This window comes from Hoplias malabaricus, chromosome 10 (genome assembly GCF_029633855.1).
Source record: "Hoplias malabaricus isolate fHopMal1 chromosome 10, fHopMal1.hap1, whole genome shotgun sequence".
Taxonomy (NCBI): Eukaryota; Metazoa; Chordata; class Actinopteri; order Characiformes; family Erythrinidae; genus Hoplias; species Hoplias malabaricus.
In genome coordinates this window covers 10694703-10718494 of record NC_089809.1, presented here as the reverse complement: position 1 = coordinate 10718494, position 23792 = coordinate 10694703, and the positions used below count along the sequence as shown (strand labels likewise).

At 38.1% G+C, this 23792-nt stretch overlaps 1 protein-coding gene across 7 annotated transcripts in view; it reads left to right on the top strand.

Annotated features, from left to right (window-relative positions):
* si:ch211-285f17.1 (sickle tail protein homolog) overlaps positions 1-23333 on the top strand; it is a 168244-nt gene extending 144911 nt beyond the window's left edge. For 4 of the 7 annotated variants that reach the window (XM_066682492.1, XM_066682494.1, XM_066682497.1 and 1 more), the window contains 11 exons: positions 1441-1577; positions 1988-2135; positions 4457-4934; positions 6667-6889; positions 7720-8042; positions 11042-11179; positions 12430-12534; positions 16966-17040; positions 17154-18770; positions 19365-19502; positions 21726-23333. In XM_066682492.1, the coding sequence (XP_066538589.1) occupies positions 1441-1577; positions 1988-2135; positions 4457-4934; positions 6667-6889; positions 7720-8042; positions 11042-11179; positions 12430-12534; positions 16966-17040; positions 17154-18770; positions 19365-19502; positions 21726-22229 (3886 nt within the window). In that variant the 3' untranslated portion in view covers positions 22230-23333. Of the gene's footprint in view, positions 1-1440; positions 1578-1987; positions 2136-4456; positions 4935-6666; positions 6890-7719; positions 8043-11041; positions 11180-12429; positions 12535-16965; positions 17041-17153; positions 18771-19364; positions 19503-20095; positions 20347-21725 lie in introns of those variants that run through there. The other 3 variants (XM_066682499.1, XM_066682495.1, XM_066682493.1) reach the window with 3 other exon arrangements.
* The last annotated feature ends 459 nt before the right edge of the window (positions 23334-23792 follow it).

Here is a 23792-nt window from a genome sequence, read left to right as displayed (position 1 = left end):
CACAACTGAATATCCTCAATGGGTGCAACATAAAGTAGCAGAATTCATTAATTATGAGGAGTATCTTCAAACCTTGGACATACAGTGTACATTTATAGCTAAACACTTTAACAGCAGTATTTTCAAATGTAATAACTTAATGTACGCTTTGTATTTTGTTCTTTTTTCAAAGTACCAGCTGTCTTAACACACAGTAAGAAAATATAAGAATGCATTTTTAGATGCAAAGCCCCTCATGGAACATACATTTTGCCCTTGTCTCTTCCTAAATTTGAAATTCAAGAATGAAACCTGACTCTAAAACTATTACATTTAAAGATAAAAAAGTGATTGTTTTCATGCTCAAGGACACAATTCACTAAAAAGAGACAAGTGCGTGTGATCCCCTGTCAGAACCCTCTTGGTTTGGACAGGTATATATGTATGAGAGCATGTGTGAAGATGAGACTGTATTAAATTGAGCGTGAATGTTGCAGCTGTGCAGAGTGCTTTTGCAGGCATCTCAAAGAGACATTTGACTCTCATATAGAACTCTAGTGTCAGGTTGTGTGAGCCTGTGTATGTGTGTGTGGGTGTGGAAGGGATTTTTCAGTAACATTCTACCAGTGTTTTCCTGTCTGTGCCTGTTAGTAGTTTTTCATAGGCCATTTTATATCAAGGTTTGTTCTGTTTAGAACCTCCTCTTTAGGGTGATTTTAGTACGTTTGAAAATCGCTCAGATTGCAATAATAGGCACTCATATTTAGGCTTTTTCTTCAGATCTGTAGAGGCTGCAGTGGAATCCCTATTGGTTCTGGCACTGCTAGCCCTAAGCGTGTTTTCATAATCCATAATCGGAGGCATTTTATAAACGACCTTACTCACTTTACTGTGCACTATTATAGGGAACTGAATTCAGGAGGGTAGTGGATAATTGTGGTATTGCTGCATGTGTTGACCAGGAAAAGAAAAAACTGTTAGCATTACATGAGTGTCAGGGTAACTACTTGATTTATTTGTTTGCTGAAATGTCTAGTGTTTATGTGTGTGTTTGTACAAAATTTTCAGCTCAAAACTTTGGAGAAACTGTGGGAAAAAGGGCTAACCGAACAAAATGCTTTCTGCTGGGTTTTTCCCACCTCCTGATGTTAAAATTAGGGTTATATTAATATCCTCAAGGACCCAGAAAAATGAGAACATCCACCACTCAAATAGATCGGTTCAATGGTGTTTTTTTTTTCAGAATCTGATCACTATGGATTTTAATAGAGGATCTATGAGACATGGAGGTAAACTAGCCAGTGTTGATAGACAAGTGTTTCTAATAAAATGTTTATAGTGAGTCGACTCTGATATTGAAATGTATTGTTTGTCTGCCCCCTAGAGTAAAACATGACTAATTACAACACTTCATGTGCACAAATTGTGCCCAAGAATTGATTTACTACTGTGTGTGAACAGGGATCTGGAGAACTATGTGGAGTCTCTGAAGAAAGATACAGCCTCAGGTGAAACTATAAGAGTGGTGACTCTGAAGGAGGTAGAGGAAGGAGCAGTCAGCTTGAGGAAAGTTGGGGAGAGCCTGGCAGGACTCAAAGGTAAAAGATTATGCATGCTGCTTTTGAATAACAATGTTTCATACAAACTTTTATTAGTCAGTGGATATGGACAATGAATTATTATTTTTCTTTGTACAAAGACAGTAAGTTCATGACTCACAATACACCTATATTACAGCAGCATTTAAAATATATGACTGTACATGGTAAGCTGAAACAGAAAACCAATATGCACAATATACCAATAAACCAATATACAGGACATGGGATGGTGCATCTTTTTAAGGCACTTTTATATTTGGTAGAGATTGAAAATAGGATGAAAGTGTTAAAAGTGTTGCTTTCCACTACTTTTTGATTTATTGAAACAAATTCTTAAATACTGTGTTTATGACAGCCTTCTCATTGTCAGCTATGGTCTGCTGTTTCTATGTGTGTGTGTGCATCAGGAGAGTTTCCAGCACTGCAGACTCGTATGCGGGCTGTTCTGCGAGTGGAGGTAGAGGCTGTGAAGTTTCTGAAAGAGGAACCACACAAGCTGGACAGTATGCTGAAGAGAGTCAAAACACTCACTGACAACCTCAGTACCCTGCGCAGGTACAGAGTCCTGTTTCTGGTTCTGCCTTAGATTAAGGGTAATTTGAACTCTTGCAGGATCGTCAACCGGACCGACCTAGAAGATGCATTTGCGCTTACTGACTGAATGACACCTAATGTTGAAACATGCATGCACTAGTAGGAACTGTTAATTGTTAATTAACTGTAATTCAGCTGTATTTCACAGAGAGAACTTAAGGTGGCGCCACTACACCTTCTGTTGTTAGTTCAGCCATATTTCACATTCCAGTTCGTGAACTAAATTTGGAACCGTTCGGAAGTGACCAGAGGTCCTCTTTTCCATGGACAGGTACTCTTGAACATGCATTTTTTTAGGTTCCAAAAAGTGTTCAAGGTGTCAGAGGGTTGAGAATTGAATTGGGACACTGGTGCCGATTAGTCCACCATCCACCACGGTGCAGCTCAGTGTTTTACTGGAGCCTCGAACAGAAATGTGTTAAATGCTGTTGAGGTAATAGTTATCATAGTCTCTTCTCCAAGTCTGGAGAATGTTTCTGTGAGCCAGCCTTTTGTTTTCTACTATATAGATAACAAACTGAAAGTCATCTTGTTTGTCCCTATAACGACACAAACACACGGACACAACTTACCGTTACTGACTTTCTCACGAGTAAATTACATCTGAACAGCTTTTTGTTGAACTGTACATTAAAACTGACAAAATCTCCGGATTATTAAAGCCGGAACACCAGAGCGAGGTGTTACTCAAAATAAATGAGGCTGTGAAACTGTTACAGCCCTGTTTTATCAGTCGGACCCTTATAGAAATGATAAGTCAGTAATAAATATCTAGTTCCCAGTGATGCCCTGTTCCTTTATCAAGTATAGGTTACTTGTTTGATAAAATAGCTTGGTTTTAGAAATGTTCAAAAACCTTGTTCAAATATGTTATCTTGTTGCGTTCTGTCATCTCAACACGGTGCTTCAGTTTTGTAGCTTTGTATGAACAGAAAATAACAGGCGTTCCATGATCATATATACACTGTCAGCAACTGACAAGATAAACTATTTGTATAGTTTGTTATTATTGTAAACAAAGACATTGATATGAAGCACCAAAGCTTCTCCAGACCATCCAGTGACAAGGGTATGTATTTTGGGCTTTTGCTGTTTCTGAAATGCCAGAAATCTCTGTGACAGTGGCTATATGGCTAATGGCAGTCCGGCTAAACTAGGCTTGTCTAGTTTCTCTTTGCTCTTGTTTGTAAGTATCAAGTTTTTGAGAATGGAGATCAATTCTTACATTTTTTATTTATATGCCTATATGGCTTTTTTTAAGCAATACTTGTTGTTTTCACACCCTCCAGAAAATACACAACACTAGTTACTGATTTTGTCTGCATTTTGGCTTCTCATCCACAGGAGAGCAGTGTTTTAGGTCACTGAAATCTGAAGGTTTGGGAGGGGGAGAAGAAAAAAAAAAAAAAAGCTCTCAAGTCAAAATTTTGTAACACACTATCATCAAAGTCTCGTTTCTCATGGAAAACGGAGGTTTTCGGAAAGGCTGATGTCTCACTGTATGCCTGTCTCTGGCTGAAATTCAAGTGTTTTCTGTCTCCCTATATATAAAAAATTACACAAGTCATAAAACTACAGTGTATACATTCAGATAACACTATATGAGATTCCCTTATATGAATAAATATAATTCACTAGCAACATGTAGATTTAGTCATTTTATGACTTGTGATTAAAACTGTTTCCTTCATGTTTTTGTTCTCTTTCTTAAAGGTAGTATGGCCCCCTACAGGACTGGGATGATAATGCAACTATTTTTTATTTTTGTCTGGACAGGGATATTTTCAAAAACTGGAAGAAAAACTGCATTTTTAAAAATATCCGGATTCATGTGGACTTTTTAAAACAGAGTGATATTATAAGCATTATATTATATTACAGTACATTTTTGTAAATATTTGTGCCCTGCGCATATGTATTTTGGTGTTGATGTGGTCCAGTGAGGGAGGAATACAGTTCTATCTATAGCATTACCAAAACTCTGAGGGGATGTGTGACTGCCTGGTTTTGATTTTGTTGGCCTTCTAGCAGAGGGATATGGGTGATCCGTATATATTTTAACGTCTCAGGTTACTATGTTAAGCCAAATCAAAATAAGTTAATAGTTTGTTTATGCAGTTTAATTTAGCCATTTTCTAGCAATGGTATTCACATACAATATCTGATCATGACACTACACCAAAACAGGTGTACAAGTGTACTGGTACATAGTAGTACTTAATAAGACATGAGCAGATACTATTGTGCATATAACAATTGTATGTAAATGTTCTTATCCATAGGTCTGCTACAGAGGGCTTGCCAAAACCTTCAGATCCTATTACCACACCAATTACAGCTGCAGTGGATGGTGTAGAAAAAGCACCTCCTGCTGATGATGCAGTGGAATTACCCCTTATTGAGTCTCAGAGTTCCTCAGTGAGGTCTGAGTTCATTAACTCCAACCCCATGGTCATCCACCATGCTCAGAGTTCCCCTGTGCCCCCATGTCAGTCCCAGCATTCAGCAGCACCTGCATCCACTCCTGGCTTGAATCCCCAGGGCTATGAGTCCTCCCCATCTCCCACCAAGCAATTGGGCAGCCCTGGGCAACTCAAGAAGCCTGGACAATCACAGCCTGATCACACACCAATGGCCAGCAACATCAACAGTGGTGTCCCCAGCAATGGAGCCCGCTATGACAACGGAGCATCTTCGAGCTTGTTTATTGAGGAGATCACAATTCATAGCAAAGGAAAAAATAGAGCCACTTCAATAGAGGTGAGACCAAAATTACTTTCTGTGGTGAGTAATATATGTGATATAAAATACCTTATCTTGAGATGATAAAGAACCGAACCAGCTGTATTTTGTCACCTTTTTTTCCCAGTGGTGCTCTGTAAAGACATTTAAAAAATACCAGATATATTATACACTATGAAATACACTGTATGATTTTTAACTGAATGATCAGATGATTAGGAATAGATACCTTGTATCTTGACGTATTTTCCATTTTATCAGCGCCTATGGTCATACAGGAACACTTTGTATTTCTACAATTACAGACTGTAGTCCACCTGTTTCTCTGCATACATTTTATCCACAATTTTCTTTGCTCCTCAATGATCAGAACTGCCACAGAGTGGGCATGTTTTGGGTATTGGATCATTCTCAGAGCTGCAGTTACATTAAGATTGTGGTGGTATGTTGATGTATGTTGTGCTGCTATGAGCGGATCAGACACACAAGTGCTGCTCGAGTTATTAAATAGTGTCCACTCACGGTCTACTCTTTTAGACACACGTGCCTAATTGGTCCACTTTATAGATGTAAACTCAGAAACAATAGCTCATCTGTTGCTACAGTTTGAGTTGGTCATCCTTAAGTCCTTCATCAGTGGACATAGGACAGTCTTTACAGGATATTTCTGGTGGACTATACTTCAGTAGTGACACTGAGTGATTTAAAAGCTCCAGCAGCCTTGCTGTGTCTGATCTACTCATACCTGCACAACACACATTAACACATCACCAATATATTAGTGTCACTGCTTCCCTGAGAATGATCCACCACCAAAATCATACCTGTTCTGTGATGAGCTTGTGGGTCCTGACAAGTGAAGTGCAGGTAGACTACAGTCTGTATTTGCAGAACTAAAAAGTGGTCCTGTAAGGTCAGTGGAGCTGCTGTAGATATAAGGTAGGTGTTCCTAATCCAGTGATTGTTCAGTGTATTATGCTGTAATAATTATTTGTAATAACACATGCATGGATCAATATCCTTATAAAAACAGGTTATATTGTAAATAAGAAAAGCATACTGTCTATCAAAATAAAGAAAAAATATAATAACTTTGATTACTTATATTATATATTGTATTATTTATATCTGCCCTTGACTAACGGCATGACTATAGGGTCTGTTACATTGTCAGGTTCTTCTATAGTCCCATCCCAGCTGGCCATTTTAAACTCCTGGCCTGGAATCTGGATACAGTATCTGGATTTGAAGACCTCTGCCCTAGGTCTTCCCAAAGGTTTTGGATTTGGTGTGTTCTCCCTGTGTCTGCGTGGGTTTTCTCCAGGTGCTCCTGTTTCCTCCTACGGTCCTTAAACACACATTGATAGGTGGATTGGCGACTCAAAAGTCTCCATAGGGAGTGTGTGTCACCCTGTGAAGGACACACCCTCCAGGGTGTGTTCCTGCCTTGCGCCCAATGATTCTGGGTAGGCTCCAGACCCACCACGACACTGAACTTGATAAGCGGTAATAGACAATGTATGAAGGAATAAATTACCTCCATAGTTTTCAAACCCTCCAAAGAAAACAGTTCCAGAAATTGATTGTATTTGTTTACAGGATCACTCCAGTTCCAGCACTCTAGTTATTTCCAAAGGCATTGGATGGTTTTCCATCACTACAGAAGAGCCTTTTTGAATCACTGATTCTGTCTTATCTCTCACTTCTCTTTCTGATGCTGGTTGTCCCTGTGTCATTACCTTTTCTGTAGATTGCTGAAAAAGAGTGGGAAGAAAAAAGGCAAAACATGGGTCATTATGATGGGCAAGAGTTTCAGAAGATGCTTCAGCAGGCAGAAGTCAACATGCTGAGGGGAATACCCAACTTGGAGGTGGAAAGTGAAGGTGATGGCACACAGAAACCTGCTACTATGACCCCTTATTCTTTGGAGGAAGTGCCTGCAAAACCAGAGACCTCAGCACTTCCGGCACTAGGTCAGGTTTGATCTTCACCCACAGATGCATTCCATTCTTTCATATTAGGTGTACAAATAAGTTTTAAAGTGTTTTTGTATGACATTTAATTGCAATTCAAAGTTCAAACATTCACTTGCTCTTTTGTTATATTGTGGTAACTGTTGTCTAGTATTAATTATTTTTAAAAAAAAAAACTTTAAAATAATTATTAATACCCCACAGGGTATTTTGGGTGTAGTGTTTTTGTTGTGTAACATAACATAATGAGCAATTTGATAGGCTAAGTAGAAAATTCAGGATCTGTAAATTCACAGGTAAAGTTATCCATATAATTTTGGTTGATTTGTCAGCCACTTGACTTTATTGTTATAGGTGTAGCTTAGTGAGTGGCAGCATTGAATGCAAAGATGAAAGTTTGTAGTTCCATTACCTCCTTACACGAAAACATCAAGCTATACCAATAGGAATTTTTGGCAAGACTCCAAACACAGTTTTCCCTCAAATCTGTAGTCGGTTAAAAATAAAATGTGGAAAACGGTGTATAAATAAAAAATATGTTGCATATTGGTTCTTTGAGGGAGGCTTTCTGTTTCTGGTATGAGTCTATTTATACCACCTGTAGTCTGGAATGCTTCATGGTGTGTAGGTATATTACTCATTTAGTAAAAGGGGTCTTTAGGGGTTGTATTATTGACATTATGCTAAAGATTTCAGTAGTTGGATGTCATTTTAAGATGATCATTAGTGAGGAAAAGCTTTCTTGTGTTTTGTGGTATTGTAAAAGTCTTGGAAAATTTGGAAAATGTTGCAGAAGAATGAAGAAATGCCTGGTTTTGACTGTATTACAGAAGAGAGTCAGCCTGAGCCTTCCACTTCTGAGAAGCCTAATAAGACAGCTCCAGAAAAGGCCCCCAAACCTCAGTTACAGAAAGCAAGCAAATCAGCAGCTCTGGATAGGCCTCTTAAACCAAACCTAACCGTCAAAACAAGCCTGGAGAAGTCAGCAAAGCCCCAGGACAAAACAGCTAAGATGGGTCAGGGTTCAGAGAAAGCCAACAAGTCCCCACCTCCACCTCCACCACGCAGAAACTACCCCGCTACCACAGGTTTGACCACCACTCGCTCAGGAGAGGTCATTCACACCAGTAGGAAGGAACCTGCGGCTGTACAGGTACTGTATGTGTCTGTATATTTGTATTAGCTTATGTTTTTCCATATCATTAATCTTTCACCAGATACAGTTTGGTTAAGGCACAATTCCTAGAACTCAAATAACACGAGCAATATAACTATCATAGCAAGGTGTCTACTAACCAAAATATTTAATAGCATCTAATAACTGTCCATTAGTCAAAGTAAGCATGAATGTCAGGGATGAATAAAAATGTTGAATGAAGGAAAAATAGAGATGTCTCCAGGGGAAAAAAACTCAATGATATGCAGGACCACGTGGGAAAAACCCACAGGAATAGAACAGTATCCCCACCTCCACTACTCTCTGACTAAAAAACTCCAGGTGCCTTGCATGAGCAAAAAGAGAGAGAGAAAACCTAGCATACCAGACAGAGACACTTTGTTTTTTACCCATTTACTGACACCAGGGCTTTGTAAACACATTAGACCAGTTTTGAGCACACAAACACACCTATTCTATAAATTTCCCTTTTATTTTGCCGAGCTGTAGAGACACTTGGAGGAGTTTTGGAGGAGGTTAGGAAACAACATCCCACCCATCACTCCCCTCCCCTTGATTTCAGTACAGTGCTGTAAAAATGAATTGCACTCTACAACAATAGGAGAAGCCTATGAGCAAAAATATTAAATCATATCTAGTATCCCTTTAACAGTCACAAGCTACATTAGTGTTCTCAGATTTGATTGAATTAAGCATTCAAATATGTATGTATGTTATACAGTTATGATAATTCTCGTACCATAAACTGTCCACCAAGTCAATGCTTGAAAGACCTGAACAAGCTTAGACCTTTGATATAAGGCAGTGGTTCTCAAACTTACCACCAAGTCGTGGTACACCAAATGACCTATTTGTTACTTAATTAAGGAATTTAGTTTTTATTTGTAAATTACATAATGTTTCACACTTTTCATAATTATGCCCCAATGAAATTCATTAGGTGTTGTAGAAAAATACAACGTGCTACGCATACACAATAGTTGATTATGTCTGAAAAGGAGGGGGGGGGGTGCGATGCTCCAGTTTTTGAAGAAATCAGTGTAAAGAAAGTAAAGAAAGCCCAGTTTCAGTTGCTTACTGGACGTAAGCAAAGGCTTGAGACAGACGTAAGCCATTTGGATTTTATTATACAAATACTCAAAAGCCCAGAAGGAACTAAATCCACTGGCAAAAATAGAGAAAAACTAAGCGAGAATTCTGTACACTTGAAGACAAAATAGAAGATAACACTCGGCTGAAGAAGTATGTGGCCGTTCTTTGCATCATTACAGCCCTAAAACAAGGTTTAACACAGTGCCTCTTTCACTTACTGCTACAAGCGCAGAGAGCTGCTTTTTTCACCTGTAGCCTAATAAAGCACATATATTAAATTTACCTCTTCTTTTAAAATGCTTATTGCCCATATATTTTATATGTTATCATAAATGTATTATTGTGTTTAAAACATTCAGTTTGGGCCTGTAGTTATTTGTATTTTCTCTATAATTTTATTTTATTTTTTGAAAATTTTTGTGTTAAGAATGCAAATTTCAAGTAAATAAAAAGCAATAAAAACATGCAAAAATTCAAGCAAGATTTTGCCTAATGTTCCCGAAACAGAGGAAGAACCACGGACGCACATGCTTCTGTGGTAAAAATCATAGGTGGTACTTGGAGGTTTTGGTTTGATAATGGGTGGTACCACTGATATAAGGACTGGTTTTAAATACAGATATTGGCTGAACATCTACATCTGGGCCAGCTGCACTGCATTGCACTTTCTTCTGCACTTGACTTTTTGCTGTTATATAGCCAGACAGCTTAAATAAGGATTTGAAATTAATACATTTATCATGAATTTTAAATCATTTTTGACCACAACAACATACAGCACAGATCACACAACTTTATAATTTGGACAAATTCTGTTCCATTATCTGGAGTGGGAGGTGTCTCACTGAGATGTTGTCTAATCTCAGTGTTAATCAATCTGCACCAGTGTACATACACTGAATGACCAAAAAGTTTCTGGACACCAGTTCATCCATAATTTCTTTTGAAATGAAGTGTAATTGTTCAGTGTTCCTCTTTGGCCTATAGACTATAATCTACAGCAGTCCTTTAGGGATTGATGCAGTTCAATCACAAGAAAATTACGCAATCTGGTAAGGCTCTTGATTTAGTAGCACTGGCTTATAAATTGTTCTCCATCAATCCTGGGGTTATTACACCCCCTCACACCCCCACCTGATACTTAGCATTAAGCAAGGGGACTTTTAGCTCATGTGAAGCTGTTACAGAGAGAACCATTTCTTTGGGAACCATACAAACGTTTTAGGAAATAGTGTAATACTTGTCAGTCATGAATGCAAAATTTTTTGATAACTGGTAGTCAAATATAACTATGTACCAGTGTTTGAATGCGGTCTGTACCTGTATTGTGACAGGAAACGTTAGATACTGAAACATGAGATATGAAACCACTGTGACTAATATATAATTGCAAGCCAGAATAGGTAGTTCCTGCGGATGTTTTGCTGGTAGCAGAACAAATATTTATCACAGCATAAAAATTATATATGCAAAGGAGGCTATGTCACAAGAGGCAAAACACTACAGTGATTTTCACATTATTAGGTGGTAATGTTGTGCCTGGTGTTGGCTGATTGTATAAAACAGAGATAAATATATCATTAACATTGCTGTCGAACATTATTTTGTGAACTGCGCAAACTAAAGATTTGTAAGTTTGATGCAGCCTTCTATGAGCCTATTCACTATACTTGTCTCACAAATGCTTTTTTGAATGAATGGCACCAAATAGTCACAGAAATGTTCCAACATCTACTGTAAATGGTGTTACTGTGGCAAAACATAAACGATAATTAAACATTTAATAATCGTTGTTTCAATCAGGAATCCAAATGTGTTATATTTAGGGTTATGAAATATTTTTTGCTCACAAGGAAAGATATTAATGTGGGTATTTTTTACAGGAGTGTGAAGGACACCCCCAGCCTAAACCAAAGAGCCCTCCAGAGACAAAACCCAAGCCATGCACACCTCCCCCCATCACTGCATCTTCCATCACTGTGGAGGAGGACGAGGGAGATAAGATAATGGCTGAACTACAGGTGAGTGATGCATGCACATATTTCCACCTTAATAGGGACTCCTGCTTCGTAACCTACATCAACTGACCATTTTATTTAAAGATCTGCCATTTAGTGTATTTTGTAGGTTGATTAATGATGCATGAGATTTTTGCTAAATTTAAAAAATCAGACTAATATTGAGATTTGGCCAATATAGCATTAGTCCTATCATCAATCGCCAGTGATGCCACCCACGGCAAGGAGTGCAAGAGTGCACAATTGGCCTCACTTTCTTTGTGGGGTTAGAATGGCCACTCCTCTCCCCATCATTTAACCACAGTGATGTCCAGTGTGGGCATTTGTTGGCTGATGTGCCAGATCTGGATATTTAGCATTGTCCTCCAAGCATGAGGAGTTTTCCTGTGGCATTGCATTCAGAGCAGTTCAAAAAGAGGCCCTGGCCGGCTTCATGTTTCTCAATGGAAGCATGGCATTTGTTTGTCTATAGAATGATGAGATAAGAAATGGCAGATTTGTACATAAAAAGCATCACATACACACGTTAGCCCACAGTTTCCTTATCATTAAATCCCCAAGGTTTACAATTACTGAGTGTAGCTCATCTTTATTTATGCACACTTTACTAGCTCTGGCAGTTATCAAAATATTACAATGTCACTATTAGGTCTTTGTCTGTGTCTGATCTCTATGCATTTTAATTTCAGTTAAACGTATGTAGGATCTGAAACTTTGGAAACGTCAGTAACACAACATTTCCTTGGTGGAAGTGGGGGTGTGTTTGTGGGAGGGCTTTGTTCCGGGTTTCTAATGGTGGTGGGGCTTCATTTCCTTATGGCAGAAGTTTTACTTTTAAAATTTATGTTTTCTGTAGATCATCACATTCAAATTTTGCTGCAATTTTTTTTATTATTATGTACTTGGTCAACAAACTAGAGTGTTTGTTGGTTTTCCAGACATGCAAATTACACTTAGAAATAAGCATTTATGTACTGTTTAATACTGACAGAATTAAAAATAGGGGCGTATGATCTTATTTATGAAATATAATGACACATTAATGAGATTTTTTTTAAAAGATGTTTTTGAATAACCGTGCAGTTCAGTGTACACTGTGCACTCAGCAACTCAGATATAAACTTTCCATACTATATGGACAGTATGCTGTACTTACATGGTAGCCATATAAATGGCTATAAACAGTGTGCTGTTCTTTAGTCTGGGAAACAGGGTCTTAACACCCTACACATATTGTCATATTCCCCCTTCAGGTTTTCCAGAAGTGCTCTAATAAGGATATAGGGCTCAAAGGTTTGGTAGAGCCACAGATCAAAGAACTAAGACCTGGGGCCTTACTGCCCCTCAAAGATAAGAAGGTAATGGACATGACGTCCTTTAGCTCTCCCTCTAGCTGCCTGATCCTGTCGACTGCTTGGCCCTGATGGCTGCTCTTTCAAAAGTTCCCTTTTTCACATTTCTGTAAAAAAAAATGTCACTGAGTTTCTTTTAACAAACTTTGTTTTCTTTTCTTTTTTAATCTTTATTTCTCTTGAACTCATGTCTAATTCTGACATACTGAAGTTCCAGATCTCTGTGAATTTAAAGACTGCTGTATTTCATTATTTAAAACTTGATTGGCTTTGTGTACTCATCCAGTCAATAAACTAACATTTACTTTCACATTCTAATGCTGTAAATCAGTGTTTTGTTTCTTTTTACTAGTTAGCTTTTTGGCATGCATATAGGAGATCTTTCCAAATATTTGTTGGCACATGCTTATCCAGCCTTTCAGTGGTATTATTAAGTTTTGTCTTTTTTGCTGTCGCATCAGATTCTACTGTTCTGGGAAGGGTTTAAACAGATGATGGAACAAAGTTTGGCGGACTCTCTGCCATTGAGCTATGTGAGCAGGTGCTGATGTTAGATTATTAGTTCTGGATCACAAACATAATTTCAGAACAGAACATGATGATTTTGGCTCATGCACTGGTTTCTTAACAACATGAGCTGAAAAAAAACTTTGGACATATACTCTAGAGATACATAGATAAATATGCTCAGACAAATTTGTTGGTATATTTACTAGGGCTGTGTCATATCGTATCGTTTGCAATAATATTGTCGTCATTTTTAAAATGATAAAAAAAATTAAAAATCAATATCATGATATTAGTGATATTCAAACTGGTTTAAGTAATGATGTCATGCAGTTACCCATACTACAGCATACGTTCTTTACATTAGTCATTTAGCTATAGTGGAAAGTGGCTCAGAAGTGGAGGAATTTGCTCTGAAAAATGTGGCGTGGTTATAAAATATCAGATGTACATGGTATTATGTTAGAAATGAAAGAAGCCTTTAATATTATTAATAAATTATATTATAATATATTATATAAGTATTTTTCAGTGTTTTGTTCATATTGCCAAAAATATAATTATCGCCAAAATACCCTGAAATATCATGGCATTATTTTAGGACCATATAGCCCACCCCTAATACTTACATCTCCTCATTTAAAATAATGCTAAATTCCTCCTGAACTTAAATGAATTTAGACTAAAGTAAGAAAACAAGGGGGGGGGGGGTCTGAGGAGATCAGAAATAAATTTATATTAAAGCATGTTAAAAGTAAAAGCTATAAGACCATCTCCACACATCTTGGCTGCCAAGTGAGTGACTATGGTAACAAATATTAAACAAAGTTGACGAAATTTCTGTTGATAGTTGCCAAAGACTCACTGAGAACTCGAGAAATATCTTATATAGCTATGCAGCAGGTAGTGTCGCAGTCACTGTGGAGACTGCCTGTGAGGAGTTTGGTGTGTTTTCCTTGTGTCTGCGTGGGTGTCCTCCCACAGTCAAAAAACATATGTTGATAGGTGGATTGGCGAATCAAAAAGTGTCCCTCTGTGTTAGTATGTGTGTTTCACTGTGAAGGACTGACGCCCCCTCCAGGGTGTGCTCCCACCTTGCGCCCAGTGATTCTGGGTAGGCTTCGGACCCACCACGACCCTGAACTGGATAAGCGGTTACCGACAATGAATGAATGAGTTTTAAATCTAAGGTTACCAACAAACTTATGAACACATTTTCATTCATTTAACTTACATATTTACGTAAAGTACAAAATTTTCCAGTGCTTTCATTGACAATATTTAAATATTTTGTAAAAATAAATACATTTTTTCAATTTGATACCTGCAACAAACTCAAAAAATGTTTTGGGACAGAAACCTGTTTACCACTGGGTTACATAAACCTTCCCTTAAATTAAAATTTTCATTAATTTAAAATTTTCATTAATTTAAGTTTAGCAAGTTGACTGTTTGTCTATTCTTCCTTGAGACCAGACAAAAGTTAATCAGCACTCTGCGGTTCACATTTCCTTCTGCTTCTTGTAATGATGCGCCATTGTTGTAGCATGTGCAAATTGAGGCCTGGTATTTTCCTACTGAAATAACCATGTACTCCCAGTACAAATTGTCAGCTTAATAGAAGTATATGTCTCTGCAAATAATAATAATAATAAAAATAAATTAGTGGTCCATTCTGTAGTACCATTATACACTTGCAAGTCACACAAGTAATTGTCTAAGCGAAATTAATGCCATGGGCACTAATGAAAGCCTAAACTCTCAAAGATGTTGGTTCTAGATGTGAACACAGCAGTTGTTTTCATAGTCTTTCAAACCCAACACTGGTTTCTGTCTTTGCCTTACATGGATTGGAAATTCATCTTGTGCCTTTTCACAGTACTTTGTATAGCAGAAGATGAAAGAACTAATGAACTGATGAATTAAGGCATATAGTGGTAAGCCAAATCTTAGCTTGCGATGGCAAATCTTGCCGTGAACACATCTTCAATACCTTCTATATTCAAGTGGTGACATAGGTGAAATATTCTGTAAACTCTCACACTTATTTTAACCCATCCAAATTTTTTTGCATGTATCAAATTAATATATATATATGTTAACAACTATTAATTATTTTGAAAAAAAAAAACTTTGAAACAGGGTTAGTAAATTTGTAAGTTATATAGAATTTAAATTGACTTTTGCCATAAAATATGAAATGTATGAGCCAAAATATTGACAGGTACTTTTGTAGTTACATTCAAAGTATTCTGACTTCTGTATTTTAAATGCATTTTCTCACAAAATAATTTAGATATTAATAGGGATAAAGGTGGCTTAAACCTACTAAATTAAATAGTACAGGTACAGGATATGGATGTGGTGTTCCATTTATTGGAAAAGCGTATTAAGCACATAATCCACTAGCATATTTGAGCTTGGTGGCCCTGGTTTTCTCACCTTGCATGATCTGCTCTCATTTTCCTAAAATATCCTCTAGAATAATTCTTTTCATTCTCCTTCATTTCTGCCCAATTATTAATTAACTTTTACTGTATTTTCTGAGTAATATAAAATAATCATCTTGCAAAATAATCATAATTGCCTAATCTGATGTTAAAAACAGGAAAGTATGGTTTCTATACTACATAATTTATAATATGTTTATTTTTTTTTTTTTACATTTTAATTGTTTTCTCTATGTTAGATTACAGTTTTATCTGTGACATTAAAATGAATGAAAAATTTTCATTCTTAAAATTCTCATGTGTGACTTACTGTATGACTTTTCAAGCTTATTCACAATTTAAATTTCATTTTGGTTTTAAATAGAAAGATCAGAATACAAGTGCATTTCAGGTTTTTTTTTTTTTGGTAGATTTGTTAGATAATTTCTAGCAATTCAGACAGTAAGGCTAACACATGTAAAATCTGGTTCAGGGCTCGAAAGAGATATATTTCAATATGGGAAATACCCTCTGCCTGACCAACCATACTCTATGTTGTAGTCTATGCAATGGCAATTTTCTACTGCATGGTACCTACTTGACTCTGCATGAAATTTTTGTTTTTCCATGGGGCAAATTTGGTACCTGGTTTCTGAGACCATACACTTATTAGTCCCTGCTCGCTTGTGGTTCCAATCAAGTTGAGTAGGAACTAACCATGACATCTAAACCTTCTAGAGCACTGATTGGCCAGAGAGACTTGTCAAACATGACCAAATGCAGACTTTCTGCACAAACTTGTCATTTGTAAAAAAATTGTAAAAGTTACAGTAGAGATCACATTTGTTTTTATGTAACTCACAATGCCAGCTCGTAAAATTACGGCATGGACTTCAAGGTACAAAAGCTCCTTGCTTTTTCATTGATGCATCATTGATGCACAGAGCTGTGTTCAGTCCCAAAAACCAAAAACAACATGCAAATACATGGTGAGTAAACAGCACTTAACGTTAAAGCCTGCGGTTCCGGTTAGAGACAGAGTTTTATGATATCACTGATTACATTTTGAGAGCAAGCTGTGCTATTGGAAAAGTTACCAGGGGCAAGGTTGCAAGAAGCATGTAGAGCTGAGCTCAGAAAAGTTATCTCACACAAAGAAAACTTTTGGTCTGCACAGGGCAGACAAGGAGAATGACTGGCACCAAAGCTGTCCCAGGTTATACCCAGGCATTTGGCACACTCCCTGTGGTGACATTAGTGCTTCCATTATCAGTCATGCAGAGGGTGTTTCCCATTGTGAGATACAAAGCGAATGATGATAGAGAATTAATTTGCAGTTCTGAACTAGATTTCATGTTTACAAAATGGTGGTTAGTATTTAAATTCATAAATTTAAAAATGCCTTCTAAAGTCTTTAGATTAAGATTTATCTTGTGGAAGAAAACTGAGTGGTAGAGGAATTGTGAGTAGTGATATTATTCCTCACAAACTGTCCTAGCAGAATACAGAAATCAAGGAAGACAAAGATCTGATCACAGATGAAAATGGCAACAACACTCTCCGGCAAAGTCCAGGAGTAAGCAGCAATTTTCATTAAAGTTTTTTATACAGTTATACATTCTGATTTACAGCTGTCATGGAAATTATAAGATTACTAATACACTCTTATTTTTTCTTTGACTTTTGAAGGTCATCTACTACGTCACAGCACAGATTGCCAAGGACCCATCAGAGGAATCAATTGACCAAAGAACTACATCACAGCAACCCCCATCACAGGTCTCACATGTCAATGCTTCTGACAAATCCCAAAAGCAGCTGCAGGTTTCCACAGATGGCCCAGCTCGTAACCCAAAGAGCAAAGGTCCAGACAACACATCCAGCTTTTCTAGTGCTCTGCCTTATAAACAACTCGCCCGCTCAAGCTCGCTGAAGTCAAATGTCCAATCTCTGACAGAAGGAGGCCCGGTTAGCCCAACAAAAGGGAAAGTTCATGTGGTCAAGGCTCCACAAGTTCAAGTTAGTGTAGAGGAGAGGGTGGAATCTCCAACTGCAATTTGTTCGCCAGTTTCACTAGGGGGTTCATTCCAATTCCAGTCGAGTGCAAACAGAGATCAGCTGAGTTCTTCAAATCAGCAGCTTGTACTTGGTTCATCAAAAGCTAGGGGGAAAAAATATGAAGACGTGGAGGATGAGAGTGAATCTTTCCTCAGTCCAGACTTGCCAGGAGCTGAGCCTCCTCCTCCACCTGATAATATTGCCTTCATGATCACAAACACAAAAGTGCAGGCTTTGTCCACTGGAGAGTACCAGGAGCTTGTCAATGCCAAGAGAGGTGATGTGCAAACTGTGACAGTAGGCAACAAACCGCAGACTAAACCTGGTAGTGACATGGGTTCTGGAAGTGTCACTAACAGCAATGGACCAGGTGATGCTGACAACAGTGGATACAGTAAAAAGCCTGTCATTATTATTTTTGATGAGCCAATGGACATCCGTTCAGCCTACAAACGCCTCTCTACAGTCTTTGAGTGTGAAGAGGAGCTGGAGAGAATGTTAGCAGAGGAAAGTATAGAAGAAGAAAGTGAGGAAAACGAAGATGAGGAGGAAAGGAATGGACGGGAGCAGGTAAAGGAGGATAACAGGTATTCTGGGAAAGGAGCAAACGACACAAACAATGGAGACCTTTGTAAGATTTCATCATCTCCAATAGTTTCTGATGAGGGAATGCTAACAGAGGCTAGTGCTGATACCAAACAAGATGCTAAGAAGAAGTTCAAGTTCAAATTTCCTAAGAAGCAACTAGCAGCCTTGACACAAGCCATCCGTACTGGTACCAAGACAGGTAAGAAGACTTTACAGGTGGTGGTCTACGAAGACGAAGAGGAGACCGATGGTACGATAAAACAACACAAAGAGACCAAGAGGTACGAAATCTCTCGCTCCAAACAAGAGAAGTCAGAGTCGCCTCCTCAGGAATCTGTTGCACGGACAGAAGAAATCAGACAAAGCACTTACAAGACGCTTGATAGCCTTGAACAGACTATCAAACAACTAGAGACTACCATCTGTGAAATGGGACCAAAGTCTTCTGAGGACATACAACAACCGGAATGCACCAAACCTCAGGGCAGTCAGGGAGTAGAGGTTTCTGACAAAGGAATTCCTCAGAACACTTTGGTTCCCAAACCCTCCATTTCCAGCAAGGGTCCCAGCCTACGCAAGAAGCCCAAACCACAACTGCTTCCTCGGCCTGCCATGATCCCCACAGCAGGCGTCTCTGTCACACCAGCTCCTACCCATCAGGTCTCTCTCTAGCTTTGAAAGCTTCACTATCGAAGACTAAGCCTAAGGGTCTTTCCTTCCCCTCTTCCTCACAGCAGTCCCAGTCTAATCAGTGACTAGCAACAGATCCCTAACCCCTTTCTCTAGCTCAGGGGTGTGACTGCGGGATTTCAGATTTTAACACGGTGTATATGGTGTTTGTTTGTGACGGTTTCACGGGTGATTTTTGTAGATGGTACTCTTCTCCTTTCATGGATTCACTGATGAGTTTCTGAGTATCTAACCTTGGGTTCACATTTCACTGTCTAAAAATCACACTTTTCACTTTGTCCCTTTACTCTTACCTGTTCAGTGGGCTCTGTTAAAAGGTGTAAGCACAAAAGTTTTATCTGTTGGTGTTGAGAATGGGTTAGCATGCATTTTCACCACTTTCTTTCTGATATGTTAGAATATCCAGTAAAATCTGTGCAAATGTAATTGGGGGTGGGGGTCATAGAAATTTTACACTGGATTTTTCTTCTCTTTTAAAAAAAGAATCTTCCAGTATGGTACACTCTTGTGTTCCTTTCTTTTTATTCTTTTTTTCTCCTTTTTTGATTTGAATCCTTTCTGCAGAACATCAGCGTGACCTCACCAACTAGTCGGATGCCAGTGCCCGTGTCTGCCAAGGCCAGGCAGCAGCCGGGCACCTCAGACAGAGAGAGGGCAGCAAAACAGCAAAAGCTACAGGACTCACAGAGGCAGTTCCGCCAGGTAGTTTTGTCATAGGACCACTGGTCCAGTCAGTTAGGGGGCACACTGTACTGGGAATGTTTATATCAACATATGTATGTTTAAGAACAGGGAGATTTGATAGGGCTAGAGTTACAAAAAAAATCATTTTAACTCTCTTTTGTGTGAATGGCTCATAGCCACCATTGCTCTGTTGAAATCTCTGTGGCTGTGCTTCACCTAGCTATGACTGAAGGCATGACTGTTATCTCATAACACCACGGAATGCTTCTGTTTCTGTTCACTCTGCTTGTGACTTTGGTGCTGTGTAGATGATGAGGACATATATGAAATCAGCAGACTGAAAGACAGTTATCATTACCTGAGTTGCTATCACAGCTAATTCTCAATTTGCTCTCTACCTACCCCATGCTTGGGTTACATGCTACATACTAGCATACTAGAAACTACTAACTTCAACTACATAAGACATTTTACATTTCAGTTTTGCACCCAAATTGACTGATGTCTAACACTAAATGTCAGTGTTTTCTACCACCACACAACTTTCCATACTGTCCACATTGCTCCTCTACTAAACCCAGTCTCGGACACTTTCCCTGTTTGCCTCTCAGGGGACGAGTCCCCACCCCTCACTACCTGGATCAACCCCCTACTAAACTTCCACCGCCCTGTGGAACACTTCCCACAATGCACCTCCTCCAATCCTATCGGAGCGTCCTCTGGTCTTGTATACTGGTTGGTTGTCCCTTTACTCTGCACCACTCTCTTTAAAACTCTTTTTAAAACGTAATGATAAAAAAGGAATACTCCTTGGTTTTTTAAACCTAATCACTCTCAGATGGAAACACAACAATCAGTTTGTTCAGAGCAAGATTATTAATTATTAATTATTATTATTATTATATTATATATTATTATATATTATTATTATTAATGTTATAATTAACATTAATATTTGAATGTTATTTTGTTCTGTTGGTTCAACACCAGATCATGGATTTTTAAATCAGCAGCACACTTAAATGAACATAATACAGTATTTATTAACTTAAAAAAACTCATAAAACTTATAAAAATAGGTATCACATAATGACATCAATTAATACTGGACTGACAAGAGGAGAGATTTGGGAAGAGTTAAACCAACACATTCATATCCAGAATATCACTACCTGCTGTAGGAATGTTATTTTATGTTATTCTAATATTAGAGATTTGTTGTTTGTTTGTTTTTGTGCAAAAAAAAAACACCCTTCTCATATAAATAGCTTTGCAAATATCACTTTCTCAGGTGCCTAAAACATTTCTACAGTACCATAGGTACTGATGTTCTTGCACACACATAACTCACTTAAAGATGCATTTCTTAACAACGTGCCTCACCTCAGCTTCCTACAACACTGTGCAGACTGCCATAATTGTCTATTTCTTATCTCCTTTTGTTCATATTGCAACTCACTCATGGTTATTTTTTAAACAAATTCTTCATGATATATAATGCTTATTCATAATTCTAAAATATTAATTACAAAATTTAATTAACAACACTGGACAATAGAAATATCAAGTGCTAAGAAAGTTACAACTTTACAAATGTATTATTTTATTTTAAAGGAACACACTGTGATATTAAAATTCAAATTACAGTTTCAGAATCACTTTGATGCTTCACTGATCCTGTAATAGAAAACCAGAGGCTCTTTCATTGCTATTCCAGGTTCAGCACCGCAGAAACAGCACTATGTAACTTTTGGAGGAGGGTTGGAAACGACCACCCACCTCCCCAGTCATTTCAGCACAGTGCTGTTAAACTGAATTACTCTGCAAGAGTAGCGAGAGTCCAGAAGCCAAAATATCAGATCTTGCCTAGTGTTCCTTTAAAACCACATCCGTATCTACAAGACAAACTCCACGCTACAGTTAAAGCAGGTTTAAAAAAACACTGGAGTAATCCTTTAATAAAAAAAGAATGATTTTTCTTTCTCCCACTTTCCACTCTAAAGCTTTCACTTACAGTCCTGAACAAAATCCTGAACGTATAATCGCCTTCTTGTGTGTGTATGTGTGTGTGTGTACGTCTGTCTTTTAGTCAGTGATAAATGTATTTTCTGTCTTTGATTATCTCTGATAATTAACTGTAGATCCTGTTAGTGCATTTTAAATGTGTTGAAACGTTCTTCTCATCTTCATCGAGTTGGCTCCTGCCTGACAATCAGTGTGTTCTGGCGTCTTTGTTTGCAGGCGAACGGAAGTGCTAAGAGATCTGGAGGAGATCCCAAATCCACTTCCCCTACCATGCCTGCCTCTAAAATCCCAGCTTTTTCCTCTAACACAGGAAAAGGTGCCTCCCAGTCTGATGCTATTAACCCATTAAACTCTTCCTCCAATCCCCCTCCTTCGTCTTCCTCCAGCAAGTCTTCCATCCCCAGCCCTCGCTCAATCCCCACCCCTTCCTCTCACATCCCCTCCTTTTCTAATGGCTCTTTAAAGCTTGCTCCACCTACTCACAACACTAAAGGCCTCTCCTTGTCCACACAGACCCAAAATGGCCGACTTCCCTCTTCCTCCTCCTCTTCTTCTTCTCCCTCCTCCCACTCTCCTCTGTCCCCCACCATGTTGACTCAGGGTGTGAAGAGTATCCGAACCATACACACACCCAGCTTCGTCAGTTACAGCAGGCCACACAACGGGAGCGCTGGAAAGTCAGCTATCCCCACCTCAACTGTCACCAAGGATGCTTCCTAGAATGCTCAGCCTCTCTGCTATCATTTGCTCATGTCTTAATGAGGTAGTGTTGTTCCTCATTTTGCTCAAGTTATTGTTTTATGAGTCATGTTTTCAGTGTGCACTTTTTATTTTGCTTGTGGCTGTTTTTACACATTGCATATTCCTACCGGACTTTAATTTTGCATCTCAGCAATTGTCCCCCCCCCTTCCCCACCACACACACACATTTTGAACTTGAATTTTGTGAAAATTATGCACATTGTAGAAGAAACAAATCAGATTTTCAGTTGTACATTGTAGTTATTGATTATTCAATTTTCTACATTTGCTTGCATTAATAAATATATATTTTTTACTAAAACAAAATCCTAAGGGTTATAAAAAACTTAAAATATAAGGAAAATATATGTAAAACATTGAGTGCTGTGCTCCTAAATGAATACAGTTTTAAACTGAATGACCATATTATATTTTAATGTTCTTTACTTGAAAAACATTGCAGCCATAGTTACATAAACTGTACTGTATACAACATTTTTAGCAATTGACATATTTCTAAACCATTCTCAATTTCACTGCCAGTGTCTTCTGGATGTTATTATTAAATAAACAATGAGAGCGTCACAGTGAGTGATGCACAGTTGCCAAAGTTGTTCTGAATAATTGAATATACAGTGTTAGAGACTCTAGATGTATATTAAGAACCTACAATAATACCTACAGTACTCTAGCTTGACTGGAAGATTATGACTCTTAAATTAATACAAATGGACATCTAAATATATGCTTAAATGATTAGTGATGGACAATAATATTGTGTACTCCACTACCGTGTATATACTGTAACTGCTGTTCAGAGATTTAGTCTAGTTTTGTTAACATATTGTACCAAAGTTTGTTTCTATGCATGCCTTTCTGCAACTGTAGACAAAGCAATGATAAGAAAATTCCAATGCTTGCACAGGTAGATTTTGTAAATAGATGTTTGTTTTCTTTGGAAGTGTAAAGCTTTAAAGACTGGACAGCTGGAAACAGCTTTGGGCAAGAAGACTGTGTAGGTGTAACAACAATAAATGTCTGCATGTTTGTCATTTGGGCTGTCTCCAGTTTATTAAAAAAAGCTTCAAGACAATGCAAAGCCTTGTACACTATATGTCCAGCAGTTTCTTTTCACCCCTCATAGAGTTTGCAAGCACATTGTAATCACATCGAGAAGAAAAAAAATGTTCTGGAGCTGCTGCAAATGAGTCAACAGTCTCAATGCCCTTGCCAGGTTTTGGCTAGAGTGGTATAAATCTCCTCAGCATAGGACTGAAGAACGGTGGAACTGCATATTCTTGAGTGATGGAGCACCATGAAAGGCCTGACCTCACTAATGTTTTCAAAGCTGGTTGCCATCACAGCCTCAAAGCAATGTTCAAACAACTAGTGTAAGCCTAGGAGCATGTCTACAGGTGGGCTATGGTGGACATTGCATCTAAGTCCTTTTGACTTAGATTCCCCCCTATGGAGAGAGATTAGTCTCAAAATACTTTACAAATGCGTAAATGTTAATCTACAAATTAAGTCACAAATATGTTT